Source organism: Stegostoma tigrinum, chromosome 7 (assembly GCF_030684315.1).
Source record: "Stegostoma tigrinum isolate sSteTig4 chromosome 7, sSteTig4.hap1, whole genome shotgun sequence".
Taxonomy (NCBI): domain Eukaryota; kingdom Metazoa; phylum Chordata; class Chondrichthyes; order Orectolobiformes; family Stegostomatidae; genus Stegostoma; species Stegostoma tigrinum.
Window position 1 is genome coordinate 14744200 of NC_081360.1, and position 15740 is coordinate 14759939.

The window sequence follows — 15740 nt, forward strand, 5'->3', positions numbered from 1 at the left end:
AGACTTGCATAATTGTTGCAAATATGAAACACAAGTATTTAATTGAGATGCGCTAATTTTGCCTCACCAATTAAACTGATTCTAATCGCCTTTAGTATTATAACTTCACAAACACCAGGGTGAGCCCACAATACGAGTCAAAGTGCCTCATCACACCACCCCTCCGCTCCAGAATGGAGTTCGACAGCCCCACTCAGGATGGCCATGTGTGGATTCAGGACCTCCTGGGTATATCCACAACAGGGTTCAGGACTGCCAGGGTGAGCCTACAATGGGGTCAAGGCCCCAGGGCAAGTTCATAATGTAAGTCTGACCACCCAGGGCATATTAACAATTTGCAATTCACAGCCACAAGCTCACAATTCAATAAATTATTGTATAAAATAGCCAAATCTAGTAGTTATATTAAGATTAAATCCATTGATATGAATTAAATGTGGAAATTTGAGATCACACTGTTTCAACTTCACTGACTTCTCTTGAAGATCCTCGACTGACCCAGGTCTCTCTGCTCCTGCACACCCCTTTCAGGGTCTCTCCATATTCTTTGTGTCAAAGTGTATTACCGCACACTTCTCCCCATTGAATTTTATCTGCCACCTATCTGCCCTCTCCACCTCTCAAAGTTTTGTGTTGTCCATTAATTTGAAATTGTTCCCTGAACACCAAGACCCAGATTATAAATATGTATCAGGAAAAGCAAGGATCCCAAAATCAATCCCTGGGAAACTCCACTACAAAACATTCCTCCAACCAGAAAAATATCCATTGACCATTACTCTCCATTTCACATTCTAAGCCAATTTTGTGTCCACATTATCACAGCCCCTTTATTCTATGGCCTATAATTTTCCTCAAGTGTGTTGTGTGACTCTATATCAAACATCTTTGGAACCTCATGTATACCACATCAACAGCCTTGCCCTCATGAACACAGTTACCTCTTCAAAAAACCTCAAGTAAAACATGATTTTCCCTTAACAAATCTATATTAACTCTTTGCCATTAACCAACGTTTACTGCACAACTATTAATCTCAGCCAAAACGTATCCCTCGAGGTTTCTCCAATGAAGTTAAACTGCTCTGTAATTGCTGGGCCTATCTTTACAACCATTTTTGAACAAGGAGAAATGCTTGCAACTCGCCAGTCCTCCAACAACACCCCCTGCACTTCGGGAACATTGAAAGACTATTGCCAGTTCCTCTGTACATTTTATTCTCACTGCTTTCATAGTCCTTGAATGGCTTTCACCCGGCCCTGGTACCTCATTGACTTTAAAATACCAACAGCCTATTCAATACCATCTCACCAATTTGAAACCCTTCTAGTGACACAGTTTCCTCCTGTGTCACCTTGGCCTGGCAGTGTCTGCCTCGTAGGTAAAGGCATGCAAAGAATTCAGTTAACATCTCAGCCACGTCTTGGAGAATAAAGCTAAGTATCCCGAATGCCTTTGTGACCATGCTAGCTGTCCTGCTGTATTCAAGGATCTGTGTACGCCCTCGGTTCCCCTACACTTCTCACAATCTTAATCTCTGCTGTACTTTCTTTTGCCTTGATTATCCTTCCCATTTCTTCAGACAGAATTCTATTTAACACTTTCCTGCTCATTGACCATTCTATTTATACCTTGCTGCACTTTTATAGAGTCAATGTCATACAGCACAGCAACAAACCCTTAGGTCTAATTCATCCATGCCAACCAGGATTCCCAAGCTAGTCCTATTTGCCTGCATTTGGCCCATTTCCTTCTAAACCTTTCCTATTCATGTACCTGTCCAAATGTCTTCTAAATGTTCTAACTGTATCTGCATCTGCCACTTCCTCTGGCAATTCATTCCATATAAGAATGAAAATGTTTGCATGAAAATGTTACCCCTCAGGTCCCTTTTAAATCTTTCCCCTCTCACCTTATACCTATGCCCTCTAGTTTTAAACTCCGCAATGAACTTTGCGTTGACTCCCTTTTCCAAAATGACCTGCTTTTTCAGTAAGCCTGGAATAACTCTCAATTCTCCCTGGGTCAATTTTTTTCCAAGAAATCACATGATAAGTCTCTCATTAACCAAGCCAGTAAGATGCAAACAGTTGAATTTTCCAATTCTCATGATCCAAAACAATATACGTGCTTCTAAAATTCTTTACCCTCAGGACGGATTACCTGAAGGTGCAGAGTCTACGGCACGCACCAAAACCTGGGGGCAGTGTACACCAAGGTGAGGCAGAAACCGGGCAGGTTGGGAGCACTGCTCCCTTCCCATTGCTGGTAGAAACACGTGGTGTGACATACTCTCCGTGTTATTGTGTGTGGTGCAAGTCTGACCCGTTCTCAGAGCCTGTGGCACGACAGTAACCAAAGCCATCTTCTACATCATCTGGAGGTCAAAGATGGACCATTTCCACAGGGATACCATTTATAAAGCTCTGGTTAGGTCAGGGCAGGGTTTGGGCGAAGAGAGCACCCAATGCTGCCCATATCCTGATGGCTACCTGCGTGCGGCTGCATCAAGCTTCGTGTAGACCCTTGGTACGCAAACACCAATTGTAACTATGCATCGAGGTTTTACCTGCCCCCCAGTTTCGCAAAGATGGATCTGGCCTCATTGCCATGGAACACTACAAGTAGTTGGACTGTTCCTTATCACCTTTGCGTCATGGAAAAATTTGCAAAGACAAACATGCTTGATCCATCAGGCAGCATTCACTCCTGTCCAGCACAAAAATAAGGCAGCCTGGTCATCACTAACATCAGAAGTTAGGGTAAGCATGAGATCCAAGGAAGCGGCATGCAAATTGGCAAGAAAAAAACAACAGATCTTGGTAGTAGGAAAAATGTTATAGTACATTATATTTTTAAAAATGTAATAGCAAAGCACTTCAAAAACAGTGACAAGATTGGAGAGAGTCAACACGGATTAGCAAAAGGAAAATCATGCTTAACAAATCTGAAATAGCTCCACAGGCCAGTATCCCATCACCAAGTCACTCTTTATTTACATCTGCGTATTACTTGACATGGCTCTGAGGAAGCTAGACCAATCTCCCAGAAAACAGAACCTCTGGCACTGCTATTTATATTTGTCAGCCAGGGCTCCTTGATTGGGACTATTAATCTGGTTCAACCAGAGAATTTATTCTTTAAGTTCCAACTGGCTAACCTCGTTGCAAACACTACATCCCTCCCCCTCTAAGTCCAGTTCTTTATACCCACCATATGGTTAATCTTCATATCATCTGTAGACCTCAATCACCAACTCCCCAACCACTCAAGACTAAACTGTCAGTACATATCATAAACAGCAAGGGACTGAGTACAAAGCCTTGCAGAACCTGATGAGAAACAAACTTCCAATCACAAAATACCATAACCCTCAGCCTCTCATCACTGAGCCAATTTTGGATCCTACCTGCCTTCTTCCCTTGGATTCCATGACGTTTTGATTTGATAACCAGCCTCACACTTTTTCACTTCTTATTTGTGCAATAACATGGCCTTCTCCAATGTACATTATGGTAAACAAATCAAATGTTGTGATGCATTTGGAAAAGTAACCCGTTCAGTTGTTGGACACATAACTAGTGCCCCTAACCCCTAACTCACGTGGGAGTTTGACGAGTGCCAGCATCAGAAACCTTGACAAGCATTCACCCCATCATGCAGTGTCAACTATTTTTTAAAGCCAAAAGAGACGAACTTGTTAATCGCATTCTACGTCTGATTCCAAGTTAGCAGGTCAGGTTTCTCACTTGTTCAATGTTTGTGAATAGGTTCAGATTGTTCCAGTTCTACGAATGTTACTTATTGACCCTTCCAGTTAAAAACTGAGTGACGTCGAGCACCAGTTATCTTAAGGGAAGCTTCAGGGGGAAAATGATTCGACTGGTCTTCTGTTCCTCTACTCAAGTCATTGGCCAATTTGCATGTATGGACTGCTCTGGATTTGCCCTGTCTAGATAAATTTTACCATTACTGAACAGATTTATGAGGACGTCACTTGGACTTTAGAACTTTAACAATGAGGAAATATTAGATGGCTAAGGCTGTTTTCTTTAAAAAAGAAAGTTATTGGCAGGGAAAACCTAACGGAACTGTAAAAAACACCAAAAGGTCTGCACAGAATACATAGCTAGGTCATATTCCCCTCAGCTGAGGGGCCCATAACCAAGGGCAGAGATTTAGGAAACACAAGTAAAGGTTTAGAAGGGATTCGGCAGGCCGGGTGGATTTCCTTCACCCAGAGAGCAATCAGATCTGAAACTCACTGTCTTCAAGTGTGGTAAGGGCAAAAACCCTCATAAGATTTAAAAAGTCCTCGGGATATACACTGGAAATTCCCTAAACAGCAACAGTACAGATTAAGAGATGCAAATTGGAAGTAGGATGGATGTGGACACAATAGCACAAATGACATGTAAATTTCTACAATCTCTTAATTCAGATTTGAGTAACTTTCCAAAGATTTAGTGTAAATATTTCGAATTATTCAGTCTGTTTACATTAGGAGATTTAGTGCAAGTAAATCAATTTGTGATAACATCCATATGCAAATACGATTCTACTCGTGCATTTGGTTTTATCCAGCAATTTGCATTCAGTAAATCTTTTCAGTACACTCACCAGTGCCTTCACACTCTTCCTAAACTATGGCATGCTCAGATTAGTACGTAATATTCTGGCAGAGCTTGGAGTCATGTTTAATAAAGTTTCATCATACCTTTGCTTTTGTGTTCTATGGCTCTTTTGGTAAAGTTAAGGGCACAAAGGTGGAACTGCTTTACTGTTATTATAATAGTCTGCTCAGACCTTATTTAATGTTACATTCAGTCTGGCTCTAAACCTCAGGTAGGATATAACAAATTTAGATTGGTGCAGAGCAGATCACCAGAATGATACCAGGGCTAAACGAGTTAAATTCTGAGAAGAGGTTGCAAAGGCTAACATAGATGATCAAAGGGTGGTCAAGATGAACGTTTATGATATTTACAGGATTTGACGGGCTATAAGAACAGAAACTGTTTCCTATAATGGGGGAGAGCGTGAGCATAACTCTCAAACGGCTGATGGTGGGGGTCTCTTTCATGAGGTATGGATGTCACTGGCTTGGCCAGCTCTTATTGCCCATCCTTAATTGCCCCCAAAGTGAAAAGTTCAGCTTTATAGTGGGCCAATTCCTGCCCCTAGTTACCAAGTCTTAACAGAAGTAGTGTCAGAGGCCTCCCCTAGGTCATTTGTTGCCTGCATCCCACCCTCCTCAGGTGAGATCCTCCTAAAAAAAAACCAAGAGGTCTTCCCCTGGGAAAACTAAACACTCAATGTTAATGAGATTCAGCTCCCATCACTTCTTTTTGGAAAACTTTAGTAAAAGGACGTAAACATTCACCTGCACACCTGAAGCTCTGAGCAGTGAGCCCCTTCTCTACTGCAATCACTGTCAGGAGGCTTAGAAAGCTGCTGGTCACCGAGTATCGCTTATTCCTTTTTGTGCCACCATCACTGCAGTCCAGCCCCTTCGCCTTCTGATCGCTCACTGAGAAGCACTTTGAGCTATTAGCCACCTGCTTGGAGTTGATCATAGCCTTGATCACCTCCATCCACTCCTGGGTCTCTTGTTGGCTGTCTGCCATGAGAATGAGAACCTCTTCAGGAAAAGACACCTTGAGGCGCGGGGTAGACTCCTCTGTCACCTCAACGTTGAGGCATTGATTAATCCTGTAAGATGCCAAGGGCTCTTCCTGTAGGTCATTAGTTCGAAAGTACTTGAGTTGGCTTTGGCTAAGGACAAAGGCGTAAGAATTCCAGTTGTTCTGAGGCATCAGCATATGAAGCACCCCTATCCGTACTGTACCTTCTGGGCGCAATTGGACAGCAGCGGGCTGGACGGTTTTTACTTGACAAGTCCCAGGTTGCCAATTTGCTGGTGGTGGGGTCTGGGTCCTGTTTGGCAGGCTCAAGGCAAGCATTTGTGCCAGGAGGTCCTGCCTCCATTGTTCAGCCTCCTCCCGGGAGCGTGCTTGCAGTTGCAGCTGAGCGCCATTGGAAAAGAGAACCTCCAGGACATGGTCACCATGGCTGATCGACAGGGTAATGCTTTGGCAGTGGCTCAGGTAGTACACGTTACAGAGGTGAGAGTAGTCACCAGTCACCACACTGTACAGACACAGCTCACGGCGACAAAGCTCAACATAGCACTCCTTCCACAGGCTGGCATGATCTTGCCTTATGGCCAGGCTTCCCTTCTTTATGACATCTCGGCCCAGGGGCTGAGAATCTGCAGAATGAAAGACAGAAAGATTTGTAATTTGCTTATCCATGTCTTTGTCAACTCCAGATTCAAAGTATTTTAACACATGATTCAGTCTCCCATCTTCCACCCTCTGCAAACCTGGAGCTCATCAAAAACATTTACCATTCATATTCTGACTTGTATAAAGTTCTATTCACCCATCACCTGTGCTTGTTGACCCATACTGGCTCCAGGTCTGGCCTCGTCTTGAATTCAGTATTTCCAGTCCTGCTTTTAAATCCCTCAGTTGCTTCACCCTTGTAAACAGACCCACAACTGTCAGCAGTCTGTGCACTTGTTGAATTTCTGACATCTTGTGCATTCCTATTTTATATCAGCTCTTGACTCGTGACTATCTTGTGGGGCTGCACGAGCCTCAAATTCTGGAAAACTCTGAAAAAAAACAAATCGCTCCCCAAAACCCACCTTTGGCTAAATTTTTGGTCATCTAACATCTTTTTCTGCTGAAGATCCAAATATGGTGAATTACTCTATGGACCTACGAACAACCTTAAGATATTAGACAATAAAAAACTTGCCAATTTGTTGCTGCTTTCAAAAACTGCACTGAGTAGTGTCATCAGACAACAATGATTAATTTTTTTTAAGAAGCAAATCTGACATCCATATACTTGAGGAAAATCATTGTGCATTCAACAATAGCAGTTTGTTTGTAACTGCATTACTCTATGTTTAGCATTCAATCTCAAAAAAAATGCACCTTTGAGGCTTCACTGTAACATTGCTATTCCATCTGTAACTATGATCCTTCAAGAAATCTTTATCAATACTCATATTAAGGGGTAGTTTTATACATCAAGTTAATGATCCCAGGCAACTGAGTCAAAACTGTTCTAAACTTGTTTACTTTTGAATAAAAATGACATTCCCCAAGCCTGAGCGTGATTCAAACTCACATCCGAGAATCAAAGATCAAAACTCACTGTTCTAACTTTCACACTGCTCTCTCTCACCTACTCCAACACCTGAAAGATACATGGCTTCCCTCTTATCCAGTTTCCTCTCCTACAAACAATGGTGTGGCTTAGTTTGTAACTCCTTCAGAGCCCGAAGGCTGTGGGTTCAATTTCTCACTGCAGGAAGTGGAGCAGAAAATATGAGCCTACACTTCAATGCATAACCAAGGAGTGCTGTACTGTCAGGAGATGCCATCTTTCAGATGAAACCTTAAAACAAGTGCTTATTTTCTTCTTCAGGTAGACGTAAAAGATTCCACAAAATTCTGAAGAGCAAGAGAGATTCCCAATGTCTAGCTAACATTTATCTTGTAGTCTGCATCATTTAAGTATCAGATTACCTGCTCCGTTTTCTCAATGCTGTAATGGACTGCCATGCCTGCAAGTTGCATTTCAACAGTTCAACAGTGACTACACTTCAAAATACTTGATTGGCTGTAAAGTCTTTTGGATTTGTTTTAAACTGAGTGGCTTGATCGGCAGACTGGAAGGTGTTTCCACCTTTGACAGATCCTAAGCAAACATGCAGTTTCCTAAGTAAGAGGTGGTCCTAATAAAATTGCTTTTCCCAGAAAAAGCAACTTGCTACTACACGGAGGAGAAGTTGACGTGAAGCTGGAGAAATACGACGGACAAAAGGTCAAATCATTAAGATTAGATGATGTATAGTTGGATCAGTCTCGTGTTGCACATAAAATGCTAGCAAACACTTAGTCTGTTCCAGTGCTGTTCTTTTTATGTATACATGTAATTCCAGGACTATGAAAGGTACAGTATAAATGCACTGTTTTTTCCCCTTGAGCGCTGACTGGACTGCAAGAAATAGAAAGCTGGTGAGCAAAACATACAAGGATATAAAACTGGGGCAGAAACCAACCAGACTGTGGTGGCTGCTCCTACAATGACTCACGATGACAGGCGCATCAAGCCTTCATTTCTTTCCCATATACCCACCTATCACAGAGCTGCACAGCCAAGTGTCTTTCTGGAAGGGAGAGGAAAAAACAAAGCAACCCAAGGCCAGAGAAAAATTTCTTTCCAATTCAGTCAAGACAAATTGAAACCAGTCCAAGAGATCATGTGTACCACGTGCTACCAGTAAAGTAAACAATGATTTGGGCCCATTGGATGATGGTCATTAGATCAGAGGCTGACACAATTGCATACAAGAACTTGATTGATATTCTATGGTTGGGTAAGGAGTTGAAGGGATACAACAGAAAAATGGATAGATGGGGTTAAAGCGCTGATCAATCATGATCTCACTGAATGACAATGGGCTTGAAGGGATGAATGGTTTATTCCGGTTTCTTTGATCCCATGTGTGCAACTAGATACCGACTGTGTGTACCTTTGGCCAATGAGATCAACATGGGATGTCAAGAGGACCAGCATAAATATTTAACGATCACAGGGAATACAATGATCTTCTTGCAAACTTCAGCCCCAACAATTTATATTTATACATCTCCTGTAACATAATGAAACATCTCAAGGTGCTTCACAGGAACATTACAAAACAAAAGTATGACATTGTGAGATTTTTCAATCAGGTGACCGAAAACTTGGTCAAAGAGATAGATTTTAAAAAGTGTGCTAGGGGATGAATGTTAGGTAGAAAGGACGAGAGATGTAGGAGGAAATTTCAAAACATGGGGCTCATGTAATTAAAGACCTCTTCCCCCAGTGATGGGCCGTAGAATGCCTACAGTGCAGAGACAGGCCAGCTAGGATATTTTCTTTAGACATTTATGGGATGTGAACATCGCTGGCATTTAATGCCCATTTGTAATTTCCCAAAGAACAGTCAAGAATCAACCACATTGCTGTGGTCTGGAGTCATATTTAGATCATTCCAATAAAGGATTTTTTTTAAGAATAGATTCTCTACAGTGTGGAAACAGGCCCTTTGGAAAACAAGTCCCTTGAAGCATCCCACCCAGACCCATCCCCCTACAGCCCACACACCCCTGAACACTTCGGGCAATTTAGCATGGCCGATCCACCTAGTCTGTACATCTTTGGACTGTGGGAGGAAACTGGAGCACCCGGAGGAAACCCACGCATACACGAGGAGAACGTGCAAACTCCACACAGCCAGTCGCCTGAGGCTGGAATCGAACCCGGGTCCCTGGCGCTGTGAGACTGCGGTGCTATCAACTGAGCCACTGTGCCGCCCTAAGGATAATAAGGGCAACAGTTAAACCAGATGGCTTACGATAAAGAGTGCAGAATTAGAACAGTGCAAATATGATCAGAATTAGGTTAGCTTTTTAACTCCCAGAACCTTTATTGAGTACAAAATTCAACACTGCCACGGTGATATTCAAAACCAAGTGACCAGACCATTAGACTAGGGTTTTGAACTGCAAGTCTAGTAAGATTGCCACTGCAACATCACCCTGCACAAAATTGGAAATGCACAAGAGCTCAGAATTAGATAAATACAAATATTTCAAAGGATTGTGGGCCTGGAGGCGATGAGAGAGATAGGAGAGGTGAGACCTAAAAGGATGAGAATTTTAAAAATCAAAACATTACTTTATGAGGAGGCAATATAGGTCAGTGTGCATGTGAGGTTATGGGGAAAAAGATTCATAATTTTATTCACATGCAGTCTGTTATGTCAGATCAAAATTACAATAAGATTAGAATGTGGAAGGCCAGCCAGGACTGCATTGGAATAGACAAGCCTAAAAGTAACAAAGGCACAGGTGAGGGTTTCAGCAGTAGATGAGCTTTAACAGGGTGAAGTAACGTGATGTTACAAGAGGTGGAAATAGACGGGTTTTAGAAACATGTCACTGCAGGTTGGAAAGCTCAGCTTAGGATCAAATGTGCCATCTGCTTTGTGAACAGACTGGCTTGAGTTCTCTGGAGAGGGATGGAGTTAATGGCTCATCAACAGAGCTTGGAGCAAAGACTCAAGACCAAGGCTTCTGAAAAAGGATCACTGGACCCGAAACATTAACTCTGCTTTTCTCTCCATTGATGCTACCAGACCTGCTAGGTTTTTCCAGCAATTTGTTTTTGTTTCCGATTTACAGCATCTGCCGTGCTTTGGTTTTTCATCAAAATGGAGGTCTTTCATGGTCTCCAAGTTTTGTCAAAGGTCTGTCCAAAAAGCTGCAAAATGCCTAATCAGAAAATAAGGTGCTTTTCCTCAAGGTACATTAGGCTTCACTGGAACGTTGGACTTGGTCTGTGACATGACCATGAAAGAAAGATGGTATATCAGAATGGCAAGCAATTGGAGGGTTGAGGTCATACTCGCACTCACAACTGAGTGGAGGTGTTCTACAAAGTGGTCACCTAATCTGTTCCCCCAATAAAATGGAAGCTGCACTGAGTGGGGAATACAGTAGACTAGATTAAATGTAGAATATGTAAGTTGGTGCGTCACCTTGGACAGTGTGGAGTATGATGTAACACTTACCATTTTACATCTCCTGCAATTGCTTGGGAACTTGCTAATGGGGGTGAGAGGGGAGTGAACTGGTAGGGAGGGGGAAGATGTGTTTGATGGTGATATTATGCTGAAGGTAACAAAAATGGCAAAGGATGAACCTTTGCATATCAAGGTTGGTGGAAGTGAAGTAAAATGAAGTGAGGTGAAGTCAAGGGGAGCCTCATTGTAGTCCTGGAAGGAGTGAGGACAAATGTCAGAAACAGATCAGTTACAATTGCGGGCCCTATCAATTCACAGTAAGTAAATCCTCAACAAACATGAAAAATGCTGGAGAAACCATCGTACACATCACATTTGATACGGCATCTTCAGAACAGCAAGTTAAACCCTTGTTAAGGAAAACAGGAAGGTATTGCAGAAGTTCCTTTGTGAAAGGTAGCATCATCAAAATAGATGCAACAGAGATGGAGAAAGTAGGAAAATGAAACTGAGTCCTTATAGGAAGTAGGATTGGAGGAAATGTTATCAAAGTAATCGTGGATTTGTAATAAATATTAGGAGATAGTCAATCCCCAGAAACAGAGACAGAGGAGTCAAGGATGGAACAGGAACAGTTAGAGATAGGCTAGGTTAAGGTGTGAAAAAGGTGGAAAATGGAAGCAAAACTGATTAATTTTTCAATTCTGAGGAAGGGTCACCGGACCCAAAACGTTAACTCTTTTTTTCCTCCCCCACAGATGCTGCCAGACCTGCTCAGCTTTTCCAACAACTTTGTTTTTGTTCCTGATTTACAGCATCCACAGTTCTTTTGGTTCTTGATAAATTTTTCTAGTTCCAGACAAGAACAGGAAGCAGCACCATCCAATCATCGATGTATGGGTACAAATCAGTGGTGGAGAGAGCCAAAGTATGATGTCTGACATTCCCAACAAAGTGATGGGCATAACAGGTACCATGTGTCATAACCACACTTTTGAACTTGTATCATTGCCTCCAAATAAAGGGGGATATTATTCAACGTGGGAACAGCCTCAGTGAACAAAGGAGGCTGGTAGCTGATGAGGATTGCTGGACTTACTTTCAAGGAGAATGTGGAAAATTGCCATCAGATTTCCTAGCACTGAATGAACGTTCATCATGGTGGATTTCAATGCAAGAGTGGGAACCGACTTCACAGCTTGATCAACATGTACTATGAACCAAGGTATTTGCAAGTCGAATATAAATGACAAGAGCTTGTTGGAGTTCTGCTGTTGCCATAGCATGTGTGAGACAGTCAGCTACTTCCAAACCAAGCTGTCAGGGCATCCTTGAGACAGCCTACAGTACAGCACCAGCACCAGTTCGATCTCATCATCACCTTCAGTAGTGCCCTCATGACTCTTAACTATCACAGCACCGACCATGTTACCGAACACTCCCCAGCATGTAGCAAGGTTAGAGTTCAACCAAGTAAAGTGCATCACTTCAAGAAGAAAAAGATTATCCTCAATGCTCTTTGTGTCCAGAAAGAATCCAGGAGTTGCTCAACTTCCTCGATTGGACCTCACCATCCAAGGTCAGAGTAATGTCACATCCACAAAACACCATAAATAACTTTATTCTCACTGAGCAAAGAAAAGAAAATCAGGTGAGTGCTGACTGGTTTCAGGCTTATTTGTCTGAAATGGACAAAATACCACAACTAAAACGGAGAGGCCTCATGAACTACAATCAAGTTCCTAGTAAAACCAAGTCTTGATACTCTACTCTACCACAACTGACCAGTCTCAGCAGACAGCTCATCACAGGGCCAATTAAGACTGTTTGCTGTCCCAGAGTTTCAACCAAAAGTTCAACCAGAGCTTCAACTCCTTAAAGAGGAAGGCAGAGATCCCTGATCATTACTGAACCTAGCAAGCAGTTGGAAAGGAGGTTGGAGCAATAGAGGACATTCATAGTGTTGTTTCAGACTTTCCTGACATGGAGAAGCTGCACAGCGAACCCACTGCATTAGAACTCAAACACTGCCGTTTCCCTGCTTGCTAGGAAACAAGGGCATCCCACTTGAAGTTATCAAATGCAGAAACCAACTGTTATAGCATCTCCACAAACTCGTCTTTTGGTTAGAAGGAAATATTAATGTCGTAAGATGTACATGATGCAGATACCGTCACATTGTAGAGACAAAGGGGATCACATCGATTGTAATAATTGCCAAGGCATGTCCTTGCTAGGAATTGGAGGGAAGGTTTCTTTTTATGTTGGGTCTAACCACTGGCAACACAAACCTTATTTATTTGGAAAACAAACTCAAGTGTGAAGTTGTGGATTTACTGCACATTTCTGTCTGGTGCAGTAAATCCACAACTTCACACTTGAGTGCAGCGTTGATGACATATATTGCTGCTATAGAACTGTACTTCAGTTATTTTTATGTATTTTTGTTATTTTGTGTGTTATGCACATAATGGTTTGAATGTAGTATTTCTCTATTAACAATCTTTTATTTGTGCTTAGCTTATGGATTTCAATTTCTGTGAGAAATTTTAAATGATCTGAAGTCTACTTTATTCTTTGAATGAAAGTAGCCTTTTTGCTGAGAATCAATTGGTAAGCTTTGTATGAACTTCAAGGTTCTTGCAAAGATTTGTAGCTCAGATTGTGGGTCAAGTTGTTGATTTGCTCGCCGAGCTGGCTTGTTATAGTTCACAAGTTTTCTCACCATGCTAGGTATCGTCACTGCAGCCTCCGATGAAGTGATGTTGTTCTATTCTGCTTAAAATTCATATGATCTGGTCTGTTGGGGTATTTTGTCTCATTTCCAGTTCTTTTTGCATGGGTTTGCATACGGGGTCTAATTCCACACATTTATAGATTGCATTATGGGTGGAGAACCAGGCCTCTAGGAAGTCCCATGCATGTCTATGGATGGCTTGAGCTACAAATTTTCGCAAGAACTGTACACAGGTACAGGTGCAACACGCTCAAAATAGCCTGACAGTGGGAAACCTTCATCAACCGACTGAGCACTACCTACAAACAACTTCACTTTCTCCACAAATGCCTCAGGAACCAGGTACTCCCCCACAGTGTGAAATACAAACCTCTATTCAACAACCCACAGGCGTACAAACCAGCCAAACAAAATGGCTGCATCAAGCCAATCACAGACATGCATGGTAATTCCTACAGGCCTGGTTTTCCACCCATAATGCAATCAATAAACATGGGGAATTAGAGCCCATGTACAAACTTTTGCAAAATGTGAACCAGAAATGACGCAAAATACCTCAGGCCAGATCAGATAAATTCTAAGCACAGTAGAACAACATCGCTTCATTGGAGGCCACACTGATGATGTTACCTAGCACGGTGATAAAACGTCTGAACTACAACCAGCCAGCTCAGTGAGCAAGTATGATCTTCAACTTTAAACATGCAACTGCAGAGCATGGTTGAGGCAGTTTAACAATGCACTTTGCCTTCCCTAAGGGCATTACAACACATGAGCAGACTTGGAATTCTGCACTACATTATATGTACATTTGCCAGTTTACCCTCACATCTAAAGTGAATGTGTCTTGGAATCAGGTCATCACTGCTTGATATCAAGTGTCACACTAAACAAATTATTAAGGAACTTGAGGGAAGTGTAATTATTGGTTTGTTTTTCCGGATTTCTTTTACTATCAAATGGTAAAACTATTTTGTTTATGTTCTGGCTAATTCACAACAGATGATCCTCATACATCTGCTTCTGGTGGACTAAACTAGACAGTGTCCTGATGAAGCAAGGGGACAGTTGACCTGCAAACTACTTCAGCAGCCTTTTCCGAACCAGGGAGAAAACGGGAACCATGGAGAAATCCTTTCAAAGATTCACAGAGAAGAGTTATTAGAGTCTTTGATTTTAAGCAGTCAATCAGATTCATTTCCATTTTTGGTTTGTGCTAACCTGTTTTGATTTGTACACTGTTTTGTCTGCAAATAAATCCGGAGAAGTAGTTTACAATCCCCCCCCAAAAAAATTTGAAATTTAAGGTGACTTCAGAACTAGCAGACCAACACTGAAATTAGTCTTTTACTTTGGCTATTTTAAGAGAATTACCACGAACACTGACCACACTAGACATCTTTCACAGACTTCAAAATCCTCGGGCTGGTCAGCAGATGATGGATTCTTCAAACAGCTGTGGAAAATAGGCTATCTAACTGGACACCATTTCTTTTTACCACAAGAAGATGCAGAATTTTTTTCAATTACAATGGAGTAATGTCAGAAGCTTTCAAAGATCAGCAGACCTGAACCCTGGCATCAACTCCACTGAGGTTTTTTAAAGTTGAGACTGATTTTGATACAAGAAAAAGATTTGCATTTATATTGGGCCTGTCACGATCTCAGGATGTCCTAAAGTGTTCTACAGCCATTAAGTTACTGCTATAATGTAGGAAGCAGAGCAGCCATCGTGAACTGAGTGAGATCCCATGAACAGCAATGAGATAATGACAGGTCACCTGATTTGGACTGAAGGATAAATCCTTGTCAAATGCACTGGAGAAGATCGTTTTGCACTTCAAAATAGTGGCATAAAATCCTTTCCAAATGCACAGCCAGATGAGACTCAGTTTGATATCTCATCCAAAAGCCAATACCTCAAACAATGCAATACTCTCCAGTACTGTACTGCACTGTGAGTCTGTCAAAGCATTGTGAGTTTCAAAATTGCAATCTCCTGACTCTGGGATGGAAGTCCTATTGCTGAGCCACAGCTGACACCTGAGGGAAACTATTTCATCTAGCCCAGAAGACAGTGATAAGGCTTCACCTGTCACATTTCTTCTAATCTTCCAAACCGCAAACCTCACATCATATCAATGTTTCGCTTTTGTCTAAAAATGATGATTCACTTGTCTTTCTGGGATTCAATAGCAAACTCTCATGAGATCCAACACTACTTTCTTTTGGAATTTTTTAGCTAATTCTAAACATTTTCTTCTATTATTATTCAATTCCACGATAAGCAGTTCGTGTCCTTCTCTCCTGAAGGTACCAGTCCAAGTTGGACACAGATAGCCTGACACCTTG

The 15740-nt window shown here is 41.9% G+C and overlaps 1 protein-coding gene across 3 annotated transcripts in view; it reads right to left on the bottom strand.

The window, feature by feature from the left end:
* plekhm3 (pleckstrin homology domain containing, family M, member 3) overlaps positions 1-15740 on the bottom strand; it is a 96560-nt gene that overhangs the window by 60226 nt on the left and 20594 nt on the right. For all 3 annotated transcript variants that reach the window (XM_048535158.2, XM_048535159.2, XM_048535160.2), the window contains exon 3: positions 5384-6271. In XM_048535158.2, the coding sequence (XP_048391115.1) occupies positions 5384-6271 (888 nt within the window). The remainder of the gene's footprint in view (positions 1-5383; positions 6272-15740) is intronic.